This window comes from Tenrec ecaudatus, chromosome 2, assembly GCF_050624435.1.
Source record: "Tenrec ecaudatus isolate mTenEca1 chromosome 2, mTenEca1.hap1, whole genome shotgun sequence".
Taxonomy (NCBI): Eukaryota; Metazoa; Chordata; class Mammalia; order Afrosoricida; family Tenrecidae; genus Tenrec; species Tenrec ecaudatus.
Window position 1 is genome coordinate 93031017 of NC_134531.1, and position 18707 is coordinate 93049723.

The 18707-nt window shown below is 38.6% G+C and overlaps 1 protein-coding gene across 8 annotated transcripts in view; it reads right to left on the minus strand.

Moving 5' to 3' along the window:
- ARB2A (ARB2 cotranscriptional regulator A) overlaps positions 1–18707 on the minus strand; it is a 498151-nt gene that overhangs the window by 234304 nt on the left and 245140 nt on the right. For all 8 annotated transcript variants that reach the window (XM_075541276.1, XM_075541283.1, XM_075541275.1 and 5 more), the window contains one exon: positions 5247–5366. In XM_075541276.1, the coding sequence (XP_075397391.1) occupies positions 5247–5366 (120 nt within the window). The remainder of the gene's footprint in view (positions 1–5246; positions 5367–18707) is intronic.

Below are 18707 nucleotides of genomic sequence, written 5' to 3' on the forward strand. Positions count from 1 at the left end.
GATTACAACTCAATGTACAGAAGACCAAAATCCTCACCATTGGACCAGTAGGTAACACGATAAACAGAGAAAAGATTGATGTCAAAGGCTTTTGCCTTGCTTGGCTCCATAAACAGTGTTCCTGGAAGAAGCAGTCTTGGAGACTGCAATCAATGTATGACTTGTTGAATGGAATGGAAGACCAATTTACTCTGTAAAATTTGAAATCATAATAAAAGTTTAAAAAAATTTTCCTCTGGCTTATTCTCCATTATTTTACTACCCATACCCTCTGCTATTGAGTTCGATTAAATTCATAGCAACACAATATGACAGAGTAGAATTGCTTCATAAGGTTTCTAAGCCTGCAATGTTTACAGAACCAGATGGCAACCTCTTTTTCCTATGGGGCTGCTGGTGGTTTGAACTACCAACATTTTGGTTACCAGCCAAGCTTGTCACCACTGTGCCACCATGTCTCCTACCCATATTTCAATTCCCCTTCATCTTAATTCTTAGCAGTCCACCTTGGTTCCCTCAGGGCAGGAGTCAGCACACTGTGGCTCCTGGGCCACAGGCATCTCTTTCAGTGCGTACATGTGAAGTAAAGCGGAGAAAATTTTAAGGATATTATTCAGACAATGGTGCTTTAATTTGTTTGTAAAAATATATGTATGGCTCTTGAATAATTTTTAAATTTCTGCGAGGGACAGGATTGGCTCTTCCATCTCAAAAGTTTGCCGCCCCGTCCCACACTGCCCTCAAAAAGAGCAAGTTGCCCTTGTCTACCCCCCTGCGCATCCTCACACACCGTGCAATGTCGGTCTTGCTTACTGCACTTTCATTCTTAAAGTGGAAATTCAATTTAACATGGGATTTAAAGTGGATTCCAGCTATTTCCACTGATCATATTAAACAGACAGTCTGCCTACATCCACTTTACTTTGTTCTTTGTAGACGTGATGTAAATGATGCATCTTTAAGGCCAGGGCTGGCTGACGTCACGAAAGGTGAAAAACGAATGCTTTTAGCTATATCCCATTTTCTCTCCACTGGAAATCCAAATCGTGCTCCAGGCAATTTAAAAAGATGGACTCAATGTAGACTGGGGGTGAGTGTCCCCAAACAGCTACGTCCCCAAACTAGTCCTCTATCAGCTGCTGAAGGGCCGCTGAGGCTGCCCAGAGGCCAAGGGGCCCAGCATGGAACAATAGCAGGAAACCAGAGTCCCCTGCATTCCGTAATTCACATGCAAGTGAGGTGCCAATCAAGTGCTGACAAGCATGGAGAAACTAAAATCAAAAGTGGGTAGAGACACACTTTCAAAAGAAGCAGTTTTCACACATTCCTAAGTGATGTGTCTAATGATGTTTGTGAACATATCATGAGGAACATGGAAAAGGCAATGAAAGCAATAAGAACAGGCTAATTTTATATGAGCTGAGCGGGTTCGATAAACGAATGCCATGTGTCCACTAAATTTTTAATATGTTTTCTAAAAAATATGAGGACTCTCACTTTGGCTAAAGAAAGAGCTCTAAAAGAAAATTGATTTATTGAGTACTGCAAACAGAGAAGGTAAGGTGAGCCGAGATTGGAAACAGCACCGCCAAGGAAATCCAATTCATTTCCAAATAAGAGCTAATGTTTAGGTTAGTTGGCTTTGTCACGTTGATCACCACCTGGAAAGACTTCAGCAAAGCACCCTGAAATATCCAACAATAAAATCATGGAACTATGTCACCCACGCCAAACTGCATTGTTTGCTAGGGAGAGTTAATTTCTAACAAATGTGTCTGAATTCCCTACTTGGGGTCACTATGATGTTGGAAACTATTCAAATACCGTGGATTTTCTTGTTTATATAAGGCTGGACTATGTTGTATTATTTTTAGCTATCTTTTCAAAGAAATTTGGTGAATGCATTCTATGGCTCCTAAATTTATTAAGAATAAAACAATTCCTAAGACAGAAATCGAACTCTTCTTAAAAAGATTTGATAATAAAACTCTATTTATTGACATTGTTTTAATATAAATAAAAGGTAACAGAACACATGTGCAAACATTTATTATTAATTCATAAAATAAATAGTTCTTCCCTTTACTCTCTAATTACAGAATGCTACAAGGCTATGAAAACTGCCTTATCAACCCCTATTTTTATTAGGTACACAGGAAGTTTAGGATTAGAAATGTGAGTACAGACCATATGAAGAAAATAAAAGCACAAAAGGCTTATTTTTGTAAAAGCCTTTCTCACTACTTCAGTAAACTACATAACGTATGTAGTTTATATGACTGCGTTCCAAGATTTGTTACCATAAAATGAACATTGGTTTTGAAAATAAATCTTGGACTGTAATGTATTCTTCCAGAAGAAATTCAACATTTTAAGATAATCATAAATTATATCCTCAGTTTTTAAAAAATATTAGCAAAAAATTCTACAACTCTGTGGTATAAATTTAAAAATAATTTATCTTCATATAGCTAAAAGCAGCAAATTAATTTAACCTACAATTATAAGTTAGTAAATGTTAAATGCTTTCCAAATGGGTTCTGATTGGTTCCCATAATCCAAACAATAAGTACTATGATCATTGCACTTACTGGTGAAACTATACTTGCCACAGTTTACATCTAAAGTAAATTCTGCTAAAATTTATGATCTAAAAGGATGTAAACTTGCATTACGATGACAGAAAGCAATGGTCATGAATTCCAATCAGATGCTACAAATTACAGCTATGTCAGAGGAAGTGAGTGTGTGTGTATAGGCGTAAAAATACTACAGACAATTTTAAAAAGAAAATTTTACTGAAATCCAAAGGTCTTAATGTTTGACATATAAAGTGTACTGCTTAGACTAAAAGCTAAAACAAAATTTAAAATTTTGATAATAATTTTCATAATTCACGCATATAAAGTTATATTGAACTTCTGAATTCATGTAAAATAATTTCATATATTACACATCTGCTGAAAAATCCTGAGAGAATAAAAGTTTCTCAGCAGTTTAAGCATAATTTCTCCCTACGAATATAGGGAAGAACAGAAATGCCTATTACTCAGTTTGAGAGGCAACAGCATTGGGTTTACAAATATTTTGGCTTTTTTTTTTTGACGGTTTCTTTTAAAATGCTACCTTGAAAGATCTTGAAAACCAAATAGAAGGCTAAAGACTTTAAAAATATGAATCAAGCTTTGTAAAATATGTAATGTAAAACTCAACACCGGACAGTGTTGTGTAGAGGAATCTACTTTATTAGGATAAGAATAATCCTTTTCCCAGTTGCTACCATCTCTACGCTCGGTTGAGAGTGCAGAATAAAATAGCAAATGTACGAAGGTGAATTCATCGCCATTAATATTTTAAAGCACAAACAAGGTATATTACATTAAATAGACTTCTCAGCCTGGTGTTGCCTGACAGATATGTGATGTACCAGCGGTTGTATTCTATCCCTCCTCCCATGCGTGCGCCTCCTGCAGAGAGAGCAGACTACAGAAGCTGACCCTACGGAGACCATCTTGTCTCTCTGACAAAGCTCCTTTTTAACTTCTTACTTACTGGTTACTTCCTGCGATGGAGAAAAACTTTAGCTCAGCTTGTGATAATTTCACAGGCCCTGAGGACCCTGACCCGAATAGCCTCAAGGTCAGAAGTCAAGTCTTGTTCTGAAACATCTGTGTGCTTTATATTAAAGTGGAACAAAAGTGGAGAAATATCCACCAGTGTGTGACAAGGAGGACAGGCAAAATAGGACTGACACACTGGTCTGGTCATCTGTTACCCGGGCACTCTAAGTCCATTTTTAAAATGGTCCCAAATCCACTTACCTTCCAAGTTTGGTACACAAAAGATGTCTAAAACTATCTTAAAGGAAAAGATGGGAATTCATGTTTTACAGAGGTCTGAAATTTGATTCGTCTTGCAGGCTTACAGATATACTTTAAGTTACTCGCCAAGCCAATGAAATTTCACATTATAAGAAATCCAATGGTGTATCAAGGGAGAAAAATTGGGCTATATAAATCAATAATGGCTAAAAACAATGATTTGAAAGACAAGATTCATCACCTTTTAAAAATCATGCATTAAAAAGCTTTCCTAAGATATTCTAATTATATACTAAAATATACAAGTATATAAATGTACTCGAAAGAATTCCTATAAACTGAAATCAACTTGACAAATAAACATTTTAAGTTATTTATAGAAGCGCAGGTGGCAAAAGCAATTGTAGGCAGAGGTCTGCTAAAATATTCTCAGGAGTCAAGTGTCATTTTCAGTTTTATATCTAAATCATGAGGGTAAGCAATAAGAGCTAGGAGGTTGAAAGGCCATAGGAATAGATTTAATTTCCATGACAAAGAGTGATACACCCCAAACCCAGAGATATAAAAATTAGAAAACCAGTGATATGCTTGATTTTAATGCTCACTTTGACCTATTTGGAGTTATAAGAGTCAAATACACTTTCTGAAACTGATCATTTGATCCTGGGAGTGGAACCTTCCTTCAACATAAGAAGTTCTGGCATGGCCGCATGAACTCGTCATTGGTGCATCTGGGATGCTGATGGCGTCACAGTAACCATGCCGATACAAGACTGCGGCTAGTGCAATAATGCATTTCAGAAAATTCAGGATACTCGAGATTTGGACATCTTGATAATATTCCTATCGTTTGTATACTCCTTACTCAAACTATTTTAAAATGCAAAGTCCTTGTTTTGGGTCAAGCCACACATTCCATTGAGACAGAGACTAATGGAAGCTTTCTGAGGTTTTAACACGACGTGTATTTATCAAGCACCAACTAACCCGTGGAGATGAGTCAGTTCAGAATTACCAAAATAGTCTCAAAGATTCGCATTGATCTTCCAAACACTTTGCAGATAATGTATGCCTCCATGGTATACACATGGAACATAAATATCATGAAATGCATGGCAGTGGCTTTATAACACAGAAATGTTAAATAATATGTAAATAAGGAGCAGACACAACACTTTTTGGTTAATATCTACTGAAAAGCTCTGCTACCATACAAAATAACTGTCCGTGCATTCTTTTTATGTTATTAAAATTCAAACAGTTTTATTGTCCTATAATTTACATATCACACAATTCAATATTTATGAATTTACCAAAAGGATTATATTTTAATCCTTTATAGGATAATTGAAAATCATGAAAGCAACACAAAGGGAGTAGGGCTAAACTTGCAAGAATTAAAAATAACATTGAATGTGTACTTACCAGTTCAACAAAAGCAAGTCCTCCATAGCTGTGAGCCACAAAAAAGACATTCTCAGCGGCAGCCTGGGATATGAAATGGTCCCACACATAAATGGCATGCTCTTCAGGAGAACCATTTTCCTAGAAGGTATAAAAGCATACATGACATACTATACATGCAGAGGAACAATTGTGAGAAAAGCTCTGGGCCAGACAGTGCTTCATTCTGTTGTGCAGAGAGTCACTATGGAACGGAACCAACTCAACGGCACCTAACAACAACTTATTTAATTACTGTCACAGCAGTCAAACATTGAACTATGCACATTCTTATGTAACATTAAAACGTTAAAGTGGTTCAAAATAATGTAACAGTAACATTGAGAGTCCAAAGAAGAGATAAACTAGTTTTAAATTATCAGTAAATTTTTGCACAGCTTAACTGCTACTGCAATCATCTGAAAGTAAAATAAATACAGGTTAGAGAGGAAATTCTATTTTAGAAAAACCTAAAATATTAAAATACATCTAAACACATTACACTTGAATAGCAGAAAGCACTAATGGTCTTCTGATAAAAGATATGTACATTGCTAATTTCCATCTGGAAGCAAGTATATTCTGCATAACCCAAAGAATTTGATTAATATAATTTTTTGCTTTACTCATTCTTCAGCCTCATAGCAGATAAATTTGATTTATTTTGTCTTAAAATTTTTTTATTATATTTTAATTTTTTAAAATACTTTTATTGGGGGCTCTTACATTTCTTATCACAATCCATACATTCCTCTAATGTGTCAAGCACATTTGCACATATGCCGCTATCATTCTCAAAGCATTTTCTCCCCCACTTGAGCCCCTGATATCAGCCCCCAATTTCTCCCCACTACTCCACCACCCACCCTCCATCACGAACCCTTGATGTTATAGATTAGTTTTTCCATATCTTACATTGTCCTCCATTGCCCCTCACTCACTTTTCCTTTATTTGTCCCCCTGGGAGGGGGTTCTAGCTTGATCCTAGTGATCGATTCCTCCTTTCTCCCCCAACCCTTTCCTAATCCTCCTGGTATCTCTACTCTCCTTTTTGGCCCCGAGGGGCTTATCTATCCTGGATTCCCTGTTTAAAGGCTCTTATCTGTAGCAGTGTGCATGTTCAGGTTTAATTAGATTTGTAAGGTAGAATTGAGGTCATGATAGTGGGGTAAAGGAAGCACCAATGAGCTACAGGAAAGCTGTGTTTCATTGATGCTATACTGCACCCTGACTGGCTCATCTCTTCGCTGTGACCCCGTGTGAGGTGATGTACAATTATCTACAGATGGGCATTGGGTCTCCACTCCATACTCACCCCCACCCCCATTCACCTAGTGTATGTTTTTTTTATTTTATTGTCCTGCCATTTTATTGGGGACTCATACAACTCTTATCACAATCCATACATACATCAATTCCCTTGTGTATGGTTTTATTCTGGGTCTTAGATGCCTGACACCTGATCCCATTGACACAGCCACATAGGCTGGTGTGCTTCTTCCATGTAGGCTTTGGTGCTTCTGAGCAATATGGCCACTTGTTTATCTTCAAGCCTTTAAGACCCCAGATGCTATATCTTTTGATAACTATGCACCATCAGCTTTCTTCACCACATTTGCTTATGCACCCACTTTGTCTTCAGAGATCATGTTGGGAAGGTGAGCATCACAGAATGCTGGATTGTTAGAACAAAGTGTTCTTGTGTTAAGTGAGTACTTGAGTTGAGGTTCAATGCCCACCTGCAACCTTAATTCTTAACATAAAAATGTGAGTATATAATTTATTCCCCTCTCATGATATACACACACACACGCACACACACATGCTTGTATTTAGACCTCTATAAATGTCCTTTGTCTCTTGGTTCTTTCCTCTATTTCTTTTTTACTTCCTTTTTGTCCTACCATCAAGTTCAGCCTTCATACGGGTTTAGTAATTCCTTGCTGCTACATTGCCCTTGATTGAGTCCCACTAGGCATCCAGTGCCCTTCCTTCCATTGATTTCAGCTCACTCGTTGTTCCCCTTTCCGTGGGTTGGTCGCCCCTCCCCCCACTTCGTTTTCCCACATCCCCTGGAACGACTGGTCCCGTCCTTTTCCTCTCCAAATTCTTTATCGCACCTATCTTATCTAGCTAGACATGCAGATACATTAATAAGTGCAAAAACCAGGCAAAGCCAAATAAAACAACACAGGAAGTCAAGACCAACAAAACAATAACAGCAGCAAAAAGCAAGAACAAAATACCAATAACAAAAAGAAAGCCACTGACAAAAACGGAAAAGCCTATAAATAGTTCCAGGTCTGTTATTGGCCTTTATGATTGTTTTCCAGCCGAGTCTGGTGAGGTGCCACACTCAGTCTCCCAAGTCTATTTTGGTATTCCCTGGGGATTTCATCACCCTGCTCCCCTTGGTGTTCTGCTGCCTGCCTTCAGTGCCTCGCCCCAGCATGATGGGGCCCAACCAAGCACTATTCCCACACTGTGTCTCCAGTGCTGTCCCCTGCAGCACCTTGGTTGAGTGCAGGACACCATATCCTGTGGTGGTGCCAGCTCTACGGTCCTCCCCATGCATTGCCTGCTCCGAGCAGGAATATCATCCTTGGGTTTTGGTGGGCCAGGATGTCCTCTCCTCTCTCTCCATCCCTTTGCATTTCTCCTGAGTGCTCTAATCCCACGTGACCCTCTCCCCAAGCTGTAGCCCCAGTGTTGTCCTTTGATGTACATTCATCAGAGGGGGTGGAGTGTCCACATAGTCGGGATTAGGGCCAGCCCCGCAGACCTCTTTATTGGTTCCATGATACATGCCTTTATGTTGTATTCATGTCTTGATGGATCTGGTTAAAGCCTGGTCCCTCCCCCCCTCTCCTGTGAAAGTATAAGCAATACCCTCCCCTTGGCTGGATTAGTACCCTGCTCCCCCCTTACCCATGTCTTTTTAAAAATCATTTTATTGGGGGTCATACAACCCATGCCTTTATTTTTTTCCTTCTCTTTCTTCCCCTCTCTTATGTAGTTGGCTGCCGTATGTATCCCTGGATTGGGGTTGGCCCCTGCCCAAGTTGCTGGACCTCACCTCAGGGATGTATGTATATAGTAGCTTTTCCCCTAGGCCTCCTTTAAAAAATATAATACAATCTTAAGTATCTCTGTAAACTGAGATAAGAGTATGATATGTGAGTTTTATATCAAGAGAACTACTAAAGAAAGGAACCAAAAGTTGATGACTGGTTACCATGGGTGAAGGAAGATGAACTTTTACTTGGGGGGGGGCACTGAATTTTTATTAATGGTGGTGGAACAATTTGGAAAAGGATAACAATAATGATTTCACAAAGTATAATGAAGGGTATAATCAGTTGAACTGAATTATACATGTAGAAGTTGATGAATTTGAGAATGTTTTGTTGGGTATATTTTTGCCATAATTTAAAAATTTACACGGATAACCATAAATACAAGGAAGAAGAAAATGTTTTAAAATTGATTGTGATAATGATTGTATAACTCTTCTTCATATGATTGAACTATTTAATTGTACAATATGTAGGAAAAGTGCCAATACACCTGTTTAAAAATGGATAAATAGTTTTAATTGACTTAATAAATGCACATGCACATTTGTTCTTCTGAAGTGACTTTTAATAGAGATGTTGTCCCAAGACTGTGACAAATCCAGACCACGCACGCTCAGAGCGTCTGAGGGACTGAAACAGGTTAAGCATTGGGCTGCCAAACACAAGAGTCAGCAGCTGAAATCCACCAGTCACTCAGTGGGCAAAAGACGCTATGTCTCCGAACCGCCTCTAATTCAAAAAGTTCTCAAATAAACATTTTTATTGTATTTCTTTCTATAGCTAATGTAAATTATATTTAAAACAACGATCTGGATAATGTGCAAAATATTCATATGTCAATGTATCTTAAATCACTGATCAAAAAACCCACTAAGAACAGAAAATGAAAATGACCTGAACAAATACTTCTTAGGAGTTAATTTATAACACTAAGGCTAATTTCTAATCCAATTTCTTTTTTAAAATTTAATTTTAATTCTTTTACTGGGGGCTCATATAGCTCTTATTAAAATCTGCATATACATCCCTTGTGTCAAGCACATTTGTACATTTGCCATCATCACTTTCAAAACATTTTCTTTCTACTTGAGCCCTTGGTATCAGCTCCTGATTTTTCCCCTCCCTCCCCACCCTCCCTCCTCATGAATCGTTAATAATTTATAAAATGTTATTTTTTCATGTATTATACTGACCTATGTCTCCATTCATCCACTTTGCTGTCCATCCACCAGGAAGGGGGTTATATGTAGATCATTGTGATCTTTTCTCCCTTTCTTCCTTTACCTTACCCTTACCCTCCTGGTATTGCTTTCTCATTATTGGTCCTGAGGGGCTTATCTGTCGTGGATTCCCTGTGTTTCCAGCTCTTATCTGTACCTGTGTACATGCTCTCGTCTAGCTGGATTTGTAAGTTAGAATTGGGATCATGATAGTGGAGACAGGAGGGAAGCATTAAAGAACTAGAGGAAAGTTGTTGGTTCCTCCGTGCTATACTGCACCCTGACTGGCTCATCTCTACCTTATGACCCTCTGTAAGGGGATATACAATTGTCTACAGATGGGCTTTGGTTCTCCACTCTGCAATCCCCCTCATTCACATCGATATGATTTTTTATTCTGGGTTTTTGATGCCTGATACCTGATCCCATTAACACCTCATGATCACATAGGCTGATGTGCTTTTTTTTCATGTGGGCTTTGTTGCTTGTCAGCTAGATGGCCGCTTGTTTATCTTCAAGCCTTTAAGTCCCCCGAGGCTATATCTTTTGATAGCCGGGCACCATCAGTTTTCTTCACCACCTTTGCTGTGCACCCACTTTGTCTTCAGCATTTGTGTCAGGAAGGTGAGCATCACGAAATGCCAGGTTACTAGAACAAAGTGTTCTTGCACTGAGGGAGGACTGGAGTTGAGGCCCAGTGTCCATTTGCCACCTTGATTCTTAACATATAAATAGGTGTACATAGATCTATTTCCCTATCACTATATATAAATATATTTACATATGTGCATGCCTGTATTTAGACCTCTATAAATGTCCTTTGTCTCCTACTTATTTCCTCTAACTCTCCTTTGTTCCACTATTTCTAATGACTCATTTCCTTAGATGTCATGAACAGAAATTATTCACATTGTCCATCTTAGAAATATCCTAACAGTCATCTAGAAGCTTCCTAATTGTTTCCTAATGCCTCTGTCCAGTGTTCTATATCCCAATATCCAACTGCCTAAGAGTCATCTCCTTGTGGCTATCTCACAGAAAATTCAAATTCCGTCAACCCCAAACTGAACTAATAGTTTCCTCTACAAACCTGTATCATGCTCAGTGTCCCCTACTCTATAGCTGATTCAGTGTCATCATTGATTTATTTCTCCCTCAAACTTCACATATACTCAATTTTTGAAAGCCTGTTGATTTTATCCATCTCTTAAAGCCATCAATTCCTATGTCCTCTGACTATAATTTCCTGCCCCTATAATTGCTCTTTTAAATGCGTTCTCTAATTCTGTAGAAAAGACAATCTGTCAAAGTTGCAAACATAATCATAGTGTCAAGCCATTTACTCTCTGCTTAGAAACCTTCAATGTTTCTTTATTGCGCTCAGGATCAAATTCAAACTCATGAATAAGATACTCAGAACCCTTTATGAATTTACTTCTTACTACCTCTTGAATGCTATCAATTATCAGTGACCCAAACAATATCTTGTCTCCAAAGAAGTTCTTGAAATTCTGGTGGGATTGAGTGAAGGTTGTTTTTTAGACTCTGTGGCTTTCTTCTCCAGTCTGCCCCTGACCTCATTTTGGCTAATAGTGAGTTTCTCAGTTCTCTGTTCCCACAAATAGTCTCCATTTCCTTTTCCCACAGCCTTCGGAGTGTGTTCTTTCTGAAGTGATCCAACAGGTACAATCACTGTTTATGTTGCTGAAAAAAGGTATTTGCCAGGAAGAACAACTTGGTCTTGCCAAATTCTACCGTGTGACTGCTAGCATTGTTTCAATCACCAACACCATATTTTTCAACTACTGATTCGTCTTCTTTATTCCAGACTTTCAAATTCCAATCACCAGTAATTATTAATGCATCTTGATTCCATGTTTGATCCATCTCAGACTGAAAGGGTTGGTAGAATTTTTAAATTTCTTCCACTATATTTAGTGATTGATGTGTAAATTTGAATAATAATGGTATTAATTGCACCTCTTGTAGGCTTATTGATATTATCTTATCATAGCATTATATCTCAAGATAGATATCAAATGTTTTTTTATGATCAATGTGACATCATTCCTCTTGAATGTATCATTCCTGCACAGTAAACGATATGACTTTCTGATTCAAAATGTCCAATACCAGTCCATTTCAACATGCGTAGGATATCAATCTTTATGTAGTTCATTTCATTTTTGATGACTTTCAACTTTCCTAGATTCATAGTTCATACATTCCACTTTTAGACTAGTGATGGATATTTGCAGATGTTTCTTTTGATTTTGAGTCATGCCCCACCAGCAAATGAAGATCCCTAAGTTTTTAATCCAGCCATATCACTGTGGTTGAGTCTACTCTGAAGAGGCAGATCTTCTCCAGTTGTAGTTTGAGTGCCGTTCAAGCTGAGGGGCCCACTGCCCAGCATCACACCAGACAGTATTACACTGGTATCCACCACTTATCTGTCATTTGTTGATCTGTGCTGGCTTATGTCTTGCTGTCATGATTTGAGGTTCATCATTGATATTTTAAATACCAGCAGCATCACACAAGGTGAACATGTTTCAGCTGAGTTTCCAGATTTTAAAAAAGGCTACAAAGAAGAAATAGACTATCCACTTCTATGAGATTAGTCACTGAAAATCTTACAAACAGTAGCAGAACATAGATACATGTAGATGTATAAAACCAGATGGCAAGTGGCCATCAAACTGATTCTGATTCAGCAACTCCATATAGGGGTTTCAAGATTGTAAATATAGGAACAGGCAGACTGATCCATCTTCTGCAGAGCAGCTGGTAGGTTTGGACCACTGACCTTGTGGTTCGCTGTTCAGCCCTTATCCCACAGTATCACCAGGGCCATGTACAGCTTTATACAGATTACATAGATAGGAAAATACAAGTATATATATTATTGGTAGAAAAAATCTTGTAGGGCACTTCAGGCTTGGATAGCTTAGCTTTCATTAGTTTAAAATATGTCAGTATAATGAGATCAGGATATTGGCTAACCCTAATGAAAGGAGAGAAGTTGTGATTGGGTGACTGGCTGTGTTCTATTTCTTGATTAGCATGTTAGTTACATAAGCAAATTCTTTATAGTTACTCCTTATACTGATAATACACATTTTAGTAATTTAAAAATGTTTAAATACATTACATTTAGAGATGAAAGTCAAGGATTGCAGCCTTCAGTATGGATTACAACTCAATATAAAGAAGATCAAAATCCTCACAAATCGACCAGTGGGTAACATCGAGATAAATTGGGAAAAGCTTGAAGCTGTGAAGGATTTCGGTTTGCTTGGATCTGCAATCAATGCTTATGGAAACAGCAGTCAGGAGAGCAAATGGCACATTGCATTGAGCAAATCTGCTGCACAGACTTGAGTATTGAAAAGCAGGGAAGTTACTTTAAGGACTAAGGTGCACCTGACCCAAGCCATGATACTTTAAATTGCTTCATATGCATATGGAAGTTAAATACTGAGTAAAGGAAGTCGCAGACAAGTTGATGCATTTGAATTGTGGTGCTGGTGAAGAGTATCGTAAGTACCATGCATTGCCCCAAGGACAAACACATCGGTTTTGGAAGAATGGTAGTCAGAGTGCGCCTTAGAGGCAATGATGGTGAGACTTCATCTCGCATAAAATAAAGGGAGGAAGGCCCACAAGGAGATAAATTGTCACAGTGGCTCCAACAATGGGCTCCAGAGAAGGAACAATTGTGGGGATGGCGCAATAGCAGGCAGTGTTTCATTGTGTGTGCATCAGGTCGCTGTGGGGTGGAACCGGCTCAATGTCATATCTAACAGTCACAGTGTCTACACTGACAGCGGACTTTATCATTCACACTTTTGATAGTGAAGGTCGCATTACTAATAATTGTATTGGGACAATAGGTCTAAATTAGCACCATCTAGACAACAATTTAGATATCCATTTATTCTAATTATCATATATTAAAAGAAATATAAAAACAAAAACAGGGAGAACTAACATAGTTTCTACTACATTTGGTATATGACAGGACTACCTTAAATACCACTGATGGTCCTAAACATTCTTCTTCATATAAGTAACAAAATCACACCATAGATTATATTATATTCTTCCTATTACTCTCTATACAGGATGTGGTAGGAAGGGAAGAGGTATAACAGGAGGCTGGCCATCGAGGAACTTGTAATTTTGTAGGGTTCTGAACACATAAAGCCTAAAGAGGCAGTAATGAGAGTGATGTATGGTTTTCTATATTTGTGTCAGCCTGTCTTAAAGGCAAGTCCCGTGGTCCCTTATGAATCTCTGTCATCTAGTGTCAGTGAGGTCCCTGCTTTCTTCTCAGTCACCCGTTCTTCCTTCTCCTTATTGAGAGCCTCTCTGTCTACTTTTCATTCCTAACTAAGAAGTTTGGGGTCTCTTACAATATTGCCGCCTAATTAGTCTGCATGTCATCTTGCCCTTTACTATTTTCCAGATCAATCTTCTTGAAGCTTGGCTTTAATTAAGCCACTTTACTGCTGAGAACCACTTATTGAAGTGGTTTTTATTGCCTACAAGAGCTGAAAAATTTAAGCCAATATCTGGGATAAACCCAAATTTCCAGTATTCTTTTTTCACTCTTCTTAGACAACTTACTTATGAAGGAATCTGGATTAAACCTTAATAATTTAACCTTTTCAGAATCTGTTTCACCGGATTTTGCCTGTGGCTCCACAATTAACACACCTCAGATGAGGCAAAGCCTAGAAGCAGGGTACTTCTAAGCAAACAGTTCAGCATTTCAGGTTATAAAGACTGTAATACTATTCAGGATGGTGGCAGAGCATATGGAAAGAAAGGGATTGAATAAGTCATTAGAGCAGAGGAATCCATAAAACTCTGTGAATCATAGGATGTGGGAGCAACTGCCAGTCAGGCCTAAATGATCTATGACTAAATGAGGGCTAAGACCTATCAGAACTTTGCACTGTTCAAACTACGGACAATTGTTTTCAGAGATGACTGCCGTAGCTGAATCATTTCCTCCATGGGTGGGGACAATATCAGTTAAGGTAGCCTGTCAGGTATAAGAATAGGAAACCAAGTTTGCTTGACTCTGAGATCATCAATGGATTTTTAGCCAACAAAAATTCTAAACAGTGAGGCTCAATTGCAAGCAAAGTCTACTACAATTAGGAGATTTTCCTAGGCTCAACTAAACAATCAGATGCTCAAGACTACCATCGGGTCCATTTGGCACCCATCGACCCAAAATGATACAAGAGAGGAGTCACAGCTTGCTCGTAGGGCAGAATCGAGATGGCTTTGTTAGTGGTTCTTATAAGCACTTCACACCTGGTTAGCAGTTACGCTTTGGCCTATGGGGTAAGTGCTTTGAGCATGGGGGCTTAAAATTCACTTTGAGCAGATGTAGGAATGGTATAGGGAGTACACAATATATAATCCTGTATGGAGAGTAGCAGGAAGAGTGTAATCGAATCTACTGTATATTTTGATACTTCTATATATAGACTGTTTAAGGACATAAGTGGTATTTAAGGTAGTTCTGTCATATACCAAATATCATCAGAGAAACTATGTTAGTTCTCCCTGTTTTGTTTTTATATTTTTTTAAAGTGTGATAATTAGGATGACTAGATACTTGAATGTAATTATTTGTAATGGTACCTTTACTCTTAAAAGTTTTCATGATAAATTTAATGGTCACTCAAGATACAGCATTTTTAAAAGCCATATGTCACAATGAAGCAAATTTCTCTTGTAATAATTCCATAAGCATAGCTTAATCCCTGTCTGCACAAGGGACACGCCCTCACTACTCTCAAGGAAATGCAAAAGTTAAGGTATTTATAGTTCATTATATTGCCTTCTAGTTCAGATGCAGTTAACCAATTCTGGATCATTTTTCACTATAGAATTGCCTAGCAACCATCTACTTAAGAGATGATGCTCTGGTGAGCTGCCCAAAGGCCCCTTCCCTGCAGAGGCATTCATTTCCTGAGCCGTGGGAGTGTTGGCAGGGGATGGCCTTAGCTGAAGCTCTGTAGCTTAGAGAAATTGAGGTCACAGTTCAATTTTTGGGACAACCTGAGCCTAAGGATTGAAATGATGGAAGTCCACAAATGCCTAGTTTCTTTCCTTGTGGCAGCATATTTCTGAAAAGACATCCCCAATTCAGGAAGCACTAGGACTAGTAGATGTCTGTATTACAATTCAATGTGCCCTTTTTTCTAGTTCTGTTTTTTCCTTCCTATTCTCCTACATATGCTAATCCTAAGAGAACATTCCAATAAATATCCTGCACACAGATCTGCATTTGAGAATCTACCACCCGGCAGACTCAACTTGAAAGAACATCTTCTCAGGCTTCAAGGAAAACATGTAGAAGTGAACTGAAGGTCAAGGTCTCATGCAAAATGCACCACAGCATTACTAATGCTTCACCCAAAACACCTTTCAAGAAATGATATGGAAAAATTCACATCTTATTATAATGTAAAAATTACTACAAAATATTCCTGGCTCCAATTTACCTGTTAGCTCTGTCATCACATGGTAGCTTCAACTGAACCCTGTACTATTTCTTTTTCTTCTTTTCTTTTTAAATAATTTTATTGGGGCTCTTACAACTATGATCACAGTCCATACATACATCCACTGTGTCAAGCACATTTGTACATTTGTTGCCATCATCATTCTCAAAGCATTTTCTTTTTACTTGAGCCCTTGGTATCAGCTCATTTTCCCCTTCCCCCACCCACCCCTTCCCTATGAACCCCTGATAATTTATAACTTATTATTTTCACGTGTTAAGGGGCAACCGATCACGATGATCAACATATAAGCTCCTCCCAGAGGGACGAAGAACAGAAAAGTGGGTGCAGAGAGACCGTGGTTGGGAACCTTATACTATTTCAATGGATATTCCTTATGCCACTTCTTCCATCGACCACATCATTTCTCTTTCCTTATAAAATAGAAGCAACTTGAAGGGAAAATCGAACTTGGATTCAAATGTGAACTACTGCCTATGCTTAGAGCATTAAAGATTAATTCTGTTAGGGCAACTGGCAACACGATGTTGACAAAATAAAAAGTAGATTTCGAGAATCAAGAGAAGGGAGTGCTTAAATTCCATGTCAGAGATGTACCTTCTCATAATCTAGAATGTTGGGGGAAAGTTGATGTTCAAAGATATGTCATTAAGAGCAACAATACTTAGGATAAAGCTTAGATGTAAAATAATGGAGGAGAACATTACAGATTCTCTAAGGAATTATCAGTAGCTATTTAATGAGTTTTAAGGTATTATGCAGAATACACCTAATTTCATATGTGGTACATCTTTCAGCAGGTACAAGGGCTTTAAAAAGACTAGAAACAATATAAACATATTAAAAGGTGCTGAGCAGCCGGTGTTGTTATTAGGATGTGCCATCAATATTCTTTGCTAGCACCATAATTCAAATGCATCAATTCTTCGCTGGTCTTCCTTATTCACTGTCCCACTTTCGGCAATTGAAAGCACCAAGGCTCGGGTCAGGCGCACCTTAGCCCTCCAACTTACAACCTGCTTTTCCTAGCCTTTCAAGCCTCTAACGTGGTCTTGCGCAGCACATTTACCCACTCCAACTTGACTTCTGTTCTCTGCGCTGCTGCTTCTAGAAGCATTGTTCGTGGATCCAAGCAAGAGAAAATCCTTGACAATTTCAACCTTTTCTCCATTTACCTTGATAGTACCTACTAGTTCAGTTGTGAAGATTTTGGTCTAGTTTACATTGCATCATAATCCTTACTGAAGGCTGCAATCCTTGATTTTTATCAGCAAGTGCTATTCAAGTTCTCCTCACTCTCAGCAGGCCAGGTTGTTAATAAGCCTTCTTCCAATCCTGATGCCACATTCTTCTTCATATAATTCAGATTCTCTGATGACTTTCTCAGCATACTAATTAAATAATTGAATAACTATCGTGAAAATGTCCAATAATGAAAAACACCTTTCTTGGTTTTAAGCCATGCAGCATTTCCTTGATCTGTTCCCACAACTGCCTCTTGATCCATGTACAAGTTCCTCAGTAGCACAGTCAAGTGTTCTGGAATTCTCATTCTTCTCAAGGTTATCCATACTTTGTTATGATCTACATAGTAAAATGCCCTGTGATATTCAATAATACAGAGTCAACATCTTTCTGGTATTCTCTGTTTCCAGCCAAGATCCACTTGACATCAGCAATGATATCCCTTGCTCCACGACTTCTGAATCTGGCCTGAACCTCTGGAAGCTTTACTGTTACAACCACTGTTGGATATCTTCCGCAAAATTTTATTTGCATGTGGTATCAGTGATGTTGTTCTATAGTTTGATCATTCTGCTGGGTCACTTTTCTTTGGAATAAGTACAAATATGGATCTCTTCCAGTCAGTTGGCCAAGTAGCTGTCTTCTACATGTCCTGGCAGCGAGAAGTACGTGTTTCCAGTGCTTCACCATCTTGCTGAAATATTTCAACTGGTGCCCCATCATTCCCGAAGCCTTGTTTTTGATTAATACTTTCAGTGCAGCTTGATACTTCTTCCTGCAGTACTAATAATTCTTGCACATACAGTTCTCCGAAATGGTGAACTGTTGTGCTAGTCCAGTTAGACTAGAGAAACAAATCCAGGGAGACTCCTATGTGTATAGGAAAGAGCTTTCTATACAAAGCAATTGAGTATTGAGAAAACATCCCAGCCCAGTCCAGATCAAGTCCACAAGTCTGATATTAACCTATATGTCTGATACCAGTCTATAAAGTCCTCTTCAGACTCATGAAACGAATGCAGGAAGATCACAGGCCAGTGGGTGGGAAGTCTTGTGGATCCAGTGGCGTTGTAAGCATCTCAGTGCTGTCAGGGGTCCCCATGCGGCTTATCCAGCTCCCAGGACTCTGGCTGCATCAGTTTAGCTTCATGTGGCTTCTCATCAGAAATGTCTCACAGGGAGTGAGCCTGCATCCTGCCTACAGTGAGCTATTTATCTCCTTAGTGCCTCCAAATGAGGTCATCAAGCTGTGACCTAATCGACAGTATAGATTCTATCCCTTCACGCTTAATCCTCTCAAATTGACAACAGATTATATAACTAACACAACTATCGACTAGTTCTTTTTGG